Source organism: Euphorbia lathyris, chromosome 5, assembly GCF_963576675.1.
Source record: "Euphorbia lathyris chromosome 5, ddEupLath1.1, whole genome shotgun sequence".
NCBI lineage: Eukaryota > Viridiplantae > Streptophyta > Magnoliopsida > Malpighiales > Euphorbiaceae > Euphorbia > Euphorbia lathyris.
In genome coordinates, this window is record NC_088914.1 from 88,195,753 (window position 1) to 88,204,261 (window position 8,509).

The window sequence follows — 8,509 nt, forward strand, 5'->3', positions numbered from 1 at the left end:
ACATGTGACAAGGATGAATCTACCCATCCTGTTATCTCAAGTCGGATCCCCAATCCTAATGAACAACGTTTCACCGGATCTATGTAACTGTCCAGATATCTATATATGTGAAGCTTGTGAGATCAGCTTTCTGTCGGACAGAAGACATTGTTACATACAAGTCTCAACAATGATATATCAATCCTAAACATATCACTTGACTTGGGGTGGTTTTAAGTTTATTAGTTTATTATAAAGTTTTGTCTCACTTCATGCTTATATGAACACTTTATAATCACTTTAAACAAACTTACGGATTTCCTTTTATTAGACTTTATTTAGTGCTTTAAAAGGGATTGCCTTTATATAGTTATAAAACATATATCTTATTAAAACAAATGATATAAAGAACAATTCATTTACAATAAGTTTGTATCCTGCAACAATTGTCTATAGGACACTAAACCCCAACACTCAGCACATCGAGATCATATTATTTAAGTCAAATTGTGCAATAAGAATATCTAACAGTACTGTTAAACTCAATTTGAAACTCCTAATAGGTTCCATTCATTGCTGCTAAACAATCCTTCCAGTAATTAAAACGACAAGATTTTTTAGCTCTCCTCGTCGGTACATACTCCGTAAATATCTTTACCTTTCTGAGACCAGCTTTAATTGCAGAAAGCTCATCCTTCTCAGGCGAAACAGTTTCAGCTGAATGAGGCGGTGATGAATCAGGCACTATAGCTCGTTGTATAGGCTCTTCTGGAGCAGTTCTCAATTCCAATAAGCTAAGTGATATCTGTAACATCAATGCAAACTTTAGAACAACAAACAAAACCAAAATTTCCGGATAAACAAACACGAAAAATACAGAGAATCCGAAAACATACACAGAGGAAGACTTGAGGCTCGAGAGAACCCGAATGAAGCGAAAGAGGGAGCCGTAGCTCCAACTCTTTTGGTTCAGCAGTAGAAGCATATTCAGCAAGATTCAGAAACACAGTTCCAATGGTAGGAACCTTGTTCATCGGCCCTCGATTCGCTCCCTGAATTAAACAACAAAATCATCCAATTACATTCAAAAACACTATAATTATGCAATCAAGAGATCATTTCTAGAGATCAGATAAGAAAATCTAATCAACAAACATAATCAACAAACAGAGAAAAAAATGAAATCAAATCATCAAGTTCAACAGCTCCCACAACAATGGATGATCCGATCAAAATCAGAAAGATTTCAAGAAAAAAAAATTAACACTGGAAAACATTATCTAACTAATTAAACTTTTCAAGGCATTAAACAATAGCCTTCTTGTGGCTTAATTAATTACTATGAAATTATCCATCAAAAAAAAATTACTATGAAATTAACTGCTAATCTAATTGAAATATAGGCATTACCGCTCCTTGAAAACGGTCTAATAAACGAGGTATTAGATCCAAGGTTGGAAGGTATAAATGATATAAGGGTGATTCATATGGTGAAGGCTGCATTACTTTGCTTGAAAAATCATAACAACGTTTCTATGAGTGAGGTGAGCTTTGTTAGATTAATATTGCGTACCCACCTTCAGTTTGCTAATGTATGTGGTTGGTTTGCTTTTTATGCTAATAAAGTTTGTTTCAAATGAAAGTGGCAATGCAAGGAAAAATAATATATCTGATTTCATCAGGTAATCCTATGTTGACAATGACATGTATGTTATCAGGAAAGGGTCTGTGATTGTTTACAAACAAGTGTTGGGTCTTATGTAACAACAATATCCAGAGTTTGAATTGCCTTCTTTTAGTTTCAGTTTCTTTAATCATATTTCCAACGTAAAGTAAACTACTTAGTCTGCCACATACATGCATATATTGTGACTAACAACACTTGGGTTTCCTATGCAACTATCTAATAATGATGACGTTCAAAACTAGTGAACTCTAACTAATTAAAAATCGAGAAACATACATTGAAGACGGTAAAAGCGATCTCCCAAGGATGAAACACATTCTCTTTCTGAGGAGATAAAGTGCAGAGATTCTGAAATTCCTCATCCCATTCCACGGCGTCGTTTTCCTCGACGGAAACCTCAACTTCTTTAGTGAAATTCCTCTTTGTAACAATTGTAATTGTTCTGTATTTCCATTGATTTGTAAATGAGTATATATAATAAGTACAGTTCACGTTTCAGTGAAAGACTAATGCTAACTAACTATTTTATACAAACAGTAAGTGAGTAAATAATCTATTTCTCTAATATATATCTAATACACCCCCGTAGTCGAAACGTTCGGAGGCCGAACATTGAGACTATTTCGAAAATCATCAAACAATGGTGACGGGAGACCTTTGGTGAATATGTCCACAATTTGATAGCGAGACGGTACATGGAGGACTCGAACTTCACCTTTTGCAACCCGTTCACGCACAAAATGAATGTCCATTTCGACATGTTTTGTTCGATGATGATGAACCGGATTCCCTGCGAGGTAGATGGCACTGACATTATCACAATATACAATTGCTGATTTGTGAATTGGGCAACCCAGTTCGAGAAGAAGATTTCGGATCCAGCATGTTTCGGACACAACATTGGCTACCCCTCGGTATTCTGCCTCAACGCTGGATCGAGAGAGAGTGGGCTGCCGTTTGGCAGACCAAGATATTAAGTTGTCACCAAGAAAGACACAATACCCGGAAGTTGATCGACGTGTATCTGGGCATCCAGCCCAGTCCGCATCAGTATAAGATATCAATTGGCAAGTAGATGATGCTAGCAGGGTGAGACCATAGTCAATAGTACCTTGTATATACCGAAGTATCCTTTTGAGAGCTGCCATGTGAGAGGTTTTTGGGTCATGCATAAACAGACAGATCTGTTGAACGGCATATGAGATGTCCGGCCGAGTGAGTGTAAGATACTGAAGAGCACCTGCTAGCTGTCTGTATTCTGTGGGATTTTGATATGCAGAGCCGGAAGAGATACTGAGCTTCTATTTTGTGTCGACAGGTGTAGCCGTGGCATTACATGACCCAAGGCCTGCCTTGGCTATAATTTCGGATGCATACTTTCTTTGCGACAGGAACATGGAACCCGTAGAATGAGTAACTGATATACCCAAGAAGTAGTGAAGAGGTCCCAGATCTTTCATAGCAAATTCTGAATTTAGTTTGGATAGAATATGACCCTGAAGCTTATCAGAAGAGGTGATCAACACAATATCATCAACGTACAATAAGATGTATGCAGTGTCTGAGCCATGCTGGTGAATAAACAGTGAGTGATCAGAGATGCTATGTGTGAAACCCAAGGTGGTGACAAAAGTTGCAAATCTATGGTACCATGCGCGGGGAGCTTGTTTCAATCCATACAAGGATTTCTTCAATAGACAAACATGATCAGGGTACCTAGGATCCCGGAAGCCCAGTGGTTGATGCATATATACTGTCTCATTCAGTTCTCCATGGAGGAAAGCATTTTTGACATCCAACTGCCTAATGTTCCAATTATTTGATAATGCAATGCTGAGAACTGCCCGAATGGTAGCTGGTTTGACTACAGGGCTGAAAGTCTCACCACAGTCAACACCGGACAGTTGTCCTGAACCATTACCAACCAGCCTTGCTTTGTATCTCTCGAAAGATCCGTCAGATTTGGTTTTGTGCCTGAAAATCCACCAACTACGAATAACATTAGCATTATTTGGATGGGGTACGAGTACCCACGTCTTATTTTGAATAAGAGCCTCAAATTCATCAGTCATGGCCTGTGTCCAATTTGGATCAGATAAGGCAAAAAGTGGTGTTTTGGGAAGAGGAGAAACATTAGATGATATAGAAGCAGACAAGTTAAGTATTCTATGCGGCTTATGAATGTCGTGTTGGGCACGGGTGGTCATGGTGTGTGTGTTAGGATTGGATGCAGGAATTAAGGAATTTGGGGAGCCAGTGGGAGATGGTTCAGATGATGTTGAATGAGAATCTGAACTGCTATTAGGTGAGGATTCGTGTGTGAGGGATGGAGCATGCGATAGGGACCCAAGGGTCGACGAGGAATTAGACGCAGATGAGGTTGATTTGGACAACACGGGGACGGACGAATGAGGGGATGATGGACTGGACGACGCGGAATTGTGCGATAGAGGACTGGACGACTTAGCAGAATGGGGCGACAGGGGATCAGACGACATAGGAGATGACGCGACAGAGTCCCTGGACGACGCGGAAGGGGATGACGGAGTGGGTGTAGACTCGGATGCGGACATCGCAGGAGAGGACTTACGAGACGCTGGGGAGACGACAGACTCAACGATAGGGGAGACTGAGGTAGACGACTCGGACACAGATAAGGGAGACGCACTCGACGACTGTCGAACTACCGACGCAGGGAATAAATGTGGAGGTAGGATGGGAATTTCATGAATTTGGGAGGGGACAGTACCTTATGCGCAAGGCGCGGATTTAAACGAAAATGGATACACCGATTCATCGAAGACGACATGATGAGAACAATGATTTTGTGCTTGGTTAAATCATAGCATTTATATCCTCTATGGTTCAGTGGATATCCAAGGAATACACATGGGAATGAACGGGCTTCAAGCTTATGTCGTGATGTGGATGGAATAAGAGGGAAACATAGACATCCGAAAACCCATAGATGAGTGTAAGTGGGATCTTTTTGGTAGAGTATTTTAGTGGGAGATTGATAATTTAGGATTTTGTGAGGATAGATGTTAAGTAAATATGTGGCAAGTTCAAGACCATGATGCCAGAAATGGAAAGGAATGGATGCATGATTCATTATGGTTCGCACGACGTTATTAATTGTTCGAATTGTGCGTTCGGATTTACCGTTTTGGGGTGATGTGTACGGACAAGAAAATCGGAATTGCATTCCGTTTTGATTACAAAATTGGCGAAAAGAGTTATTGTTAAATTCACCTCCATTATCACATTGAAACACTTTGATATCACGCTCAAATTGAGTTCGAACAAAAGAACGAAAAGTAAGGAATACCGAATATACTTGAGACTTGTTAGCTAGGGGAAACGTCCATAGAAAATTTGTGTAATTATCAAGGAACAATACATAGTAACGATGACCACTAGAGCTTAAGATAGGAGAAGTCCAGATATCACTATGAATTAAATCAAATGGCATAGAAGTAAAATTGTGCGAGGACTGAAATGGTAATTTAACTTGTTTTCCATTAATACAAGAAGTACAAACAGAAACATTCTTATTCCTATTACATAAAATTGAATTTTGACTCATAAGAACATTCAGAATAGGGGGCCCTGGATGTCCTATACGATTGTACCAGACTTCAGAAGACAGTGCGGTAAAGACGGAAGGGGAGGACGACGAGGTGACCAGACTTGACATGACTGGATAAAGATCCCCGGTACTGTTACATCTCATGACATGTGTTCCCATCTAGAAATCCTTCACAGAAAAACCCAAGGGATCAAATTCGACAGAAACTTGGTTATCTTTAGTAAATTGATGGACAGAAACAAGATTTTTGATAAGTTGAGGAGCATGCAAGACGTTATTTAATTTCAATGAGTGGTGTTTAGGACCCAAAATAGCATTACCAGAACCACAAATAGGTACACAGTGACCATTACCAACAATAATATTTCCATTGAGGCTCGAATTAAAATAAGAAGTAAGTGTACCTTTGTGAGCAGTCATGTGAGAGGTTGCTCCTGTGTCCATATGCCACTGATCAGGAGGTGGTGCAATTGACATTGTGTGCATGGCTTCGGCAATGTCAGTAGGCAAATAGGGTTGTTGATACATGTTCAAATGAGCCTGAGGAGCATAAGGGCGTGGTCCAAGGATTCCTGGTTGCTGTGTCTGATGTCCGGAGGGACCCTAGGGCTACCATGAGTTTGTTGGAAACGGGCAAGGAGGTGTAGCCCATGGCTGAGAGTAAGCCCAAGTTGGGGGAGAGGCGGGGCGATAATTCTGGTTATGTGCAGGTCGGTATGGATATCGGCCCCCTCTGCCCCTGTAGTTTCGATTATTGTACCGTCCGCCACGGTAAGATGCAGAATTACGATTATGCGAAGGTCGCGCAGGTTGGTGGTGCGAAGGCTGCGCGGCTGGTTCGGCCGATGTGGCTGTGAGGGCGACAGATTCAGTTGAGGTACTGTGTTTGCGAGAGCGTGCTGTTTCTTCAAGAATGAGCATTGAGCGAGCCTTGGGAAAGGAAGGTAGTGGATCCCCATGACGAATCTGAGTGCCGACTGTGTCATAGGCATCAGTTAGGCCAGAGATAAGTTGGAGGACCATTTGATCATTTGTGACAGGACAATCCACATTAGAAAGTTGATCAGAGATGGATTTTAGGTGTTGGCAGTATGAAGAGATGTCGGAAAAATTATCCAATTTGATTTTGGAAAATTCTTGTAGGAGGAATAGGGCACGGAAATGTTTGTTGTCTGAGAAGATGTCTTGGAGTTTGCTCCAGGCTATGGCAGCGGTAGAGTCTGCCTCAATGATGGTGTGTAGCAGATCAAGTGATATGGTGCTGTAAATCCATTGGAGGACAACAGCGTCAATTCGGGACTAGAGTGCAGGATTGGTAATTTCTAGAGAGTTGTCGGAAGCGTTTTCGGGTGAGGGAATGATGTGGTCAAGAACATCGAAGGCTTTAGCGTGGAGTTTGAATAGGGCGGCCCAGGTTGGATAATGCCCTTTTTCAGTATCAAGGGTTATTTTGACGAAGGTGGAGATGTTGGAGACGGTAAGGGATGGATGATGGCTAGGGTTTTTGTCTGACTGATTTATGTGAGAATTTTTGTTTGGAGGAGTGCCGGTGGAGGATTTCTCGGTGTTGGTGCTCATGGTTGCGGCGTATGTGGTGATTTAGTGGTTCGGGTTTTAGTGTTACGGAAGAGGAGGAGGTGCGCCAGAAGTGGCTGCGGCGGCCGTAGGTCGGAAGCAAGGGGAAGGGGGAGGTGATTCGAAGGGTAGGAAGATAGAGAGAGATTAGGTTTAGGTCTCTGATACCATGTAACAATTGTAATTGTTCTGTATTTCCATTGATTTGTAAATGAGTATATATATAATAAGTACAGTCCACGTTTCAGTGAAAGACTAATGCTAACTAACTATTTTATACAAACAGTAAGTGAGTAAATAATCTATTTCTCTAATATATATCTAATACTCTTCACCGTCCGTCTAAATGAACTCAACGCAAACTTTGGTCCTTTCCAGCGAATCTCAACCGTTAATCTACTACCAGACCCTATTTACTTTTCTTCACCACCATTCCTCAAAAATCCCCAAATGTAGAACAACAATCAAAATCCCCAAATTTTTCGTTCTTCCTGTGGAGCTAAAGAAGACAGAGTAATGAAAATTGATTATTGGGATTTCAAAGAGAGAGATAAATAGGAAGAACAAGAAGAAGAATACAGCGTTATACAGGGGGAGAAGTTTAGGTCGCTTACAGGCAAAAACTAAAACATGACATACAAAAACTTAATATTGTTAAAGGTTGAAGAGAAGAGCTTACCGATAGTGAGATTGGCAGAAGTGAATTGCTTAACACACCTGCAATTAGATACAAGTCGAGATGAGGTCACGTTCCGGTAGACTAGCTCGTATAGAACCAGGAGTGGGAGATGGGTTGAGATGTTGGAGATAAGATCGTATGAATTTCAGATGGTTTGATGGTGAAGCCGTCAAATTCCTGTTGAGATTTTGTGTGAAATCACCTTAGGGTTGGGAATGAGAGAGAATAAGGGTCTCTTAAAATTGGGGGTAAATATTTGAGCAGGGAATAGACGGTCGTAACTCAAATTTTTTTTAGGGTAGCACAAATATTTGGGGAGGGAAAAATTGGGCGGCAACCTCAATTTTTAGGGTGATTTTTTTTTTTAAAAAAAATTAGTCATGTCCGCTATAGTTACTTTGTTTTTTACAAAGTACCGTTACTTGTGCTCATATTCGCCATTGGATTAATTTTATGCTCCATCATCCAATGGTGAAAACACATCAAGTAACGGTACTTTGTAAAAAACAAAGTAACCATTGCGGGCACCTAGTGAGAATATATATCTTATCATTATTATAATAAAAAAAATAATGAAAATAGTAAAAAAAATGAAGTCTAATGAATTGGTACAAAAATAGGTATTAATAGGAATAAAAAATAATAAAATATTAAAACATGTAAATTATTCTCGTTAAACCTGTAGAGATAATTTTAATAAAAAAAAACTGTAGAGATAATGCTTCTAATGAGAATATTTTATTATTCTCGTTATTTTTTTCTCACAAAAATCTAATTTTTTTGTAATATTAATAAGAAATAGAATGGGTTCAGATGGTTGAGGCGTTTGATGGTGTTTCAATTGGTTAAAGGTTCAATCCTTTATGTAAGTAAATGTTTTTCATTTTATTTATATATAAACTGAGATTACTCGTCGGGGATTTAAGTAAATGTTTTTTATTTTATTTATATATAAACGGGGATTACTCGTCGGCGATTTAAGTAAATGTTTTTTATTTTA

The 8,509-nt window shown here is 39.7% G+C and overlaps 1 protein-coding gene across 1 annotated transcript; it reads right to left on the minus strand.

Annotated features, from left to right (window-relative positions):
• Positions 1 to 535: 535 nt before the first annotated feature.
• LOC136229925 (uncharacterized) lies at positions 536 to 7,950 on the minus strand. Its single transcript, XM_066018783.1, has 5 exons — positions 7,926 to 7,950; positions 7,164 to 7,239; positions 1,943 to 2,090; positions 876 to 1,031; positions 536 to 784 (listed from the first exon to the last, which is right to left on the minus strand). Exons 1-5 carry the CDS (start codon positions 7,948 to 7,950, stop codon positions 536 to 538), a joined length of 654 nt encoding a protein of 217 aa, XP_065874855.1.
• Between the last annotated feature and the right edge of the window lie 559 nt (positions 7,951 to 8,509).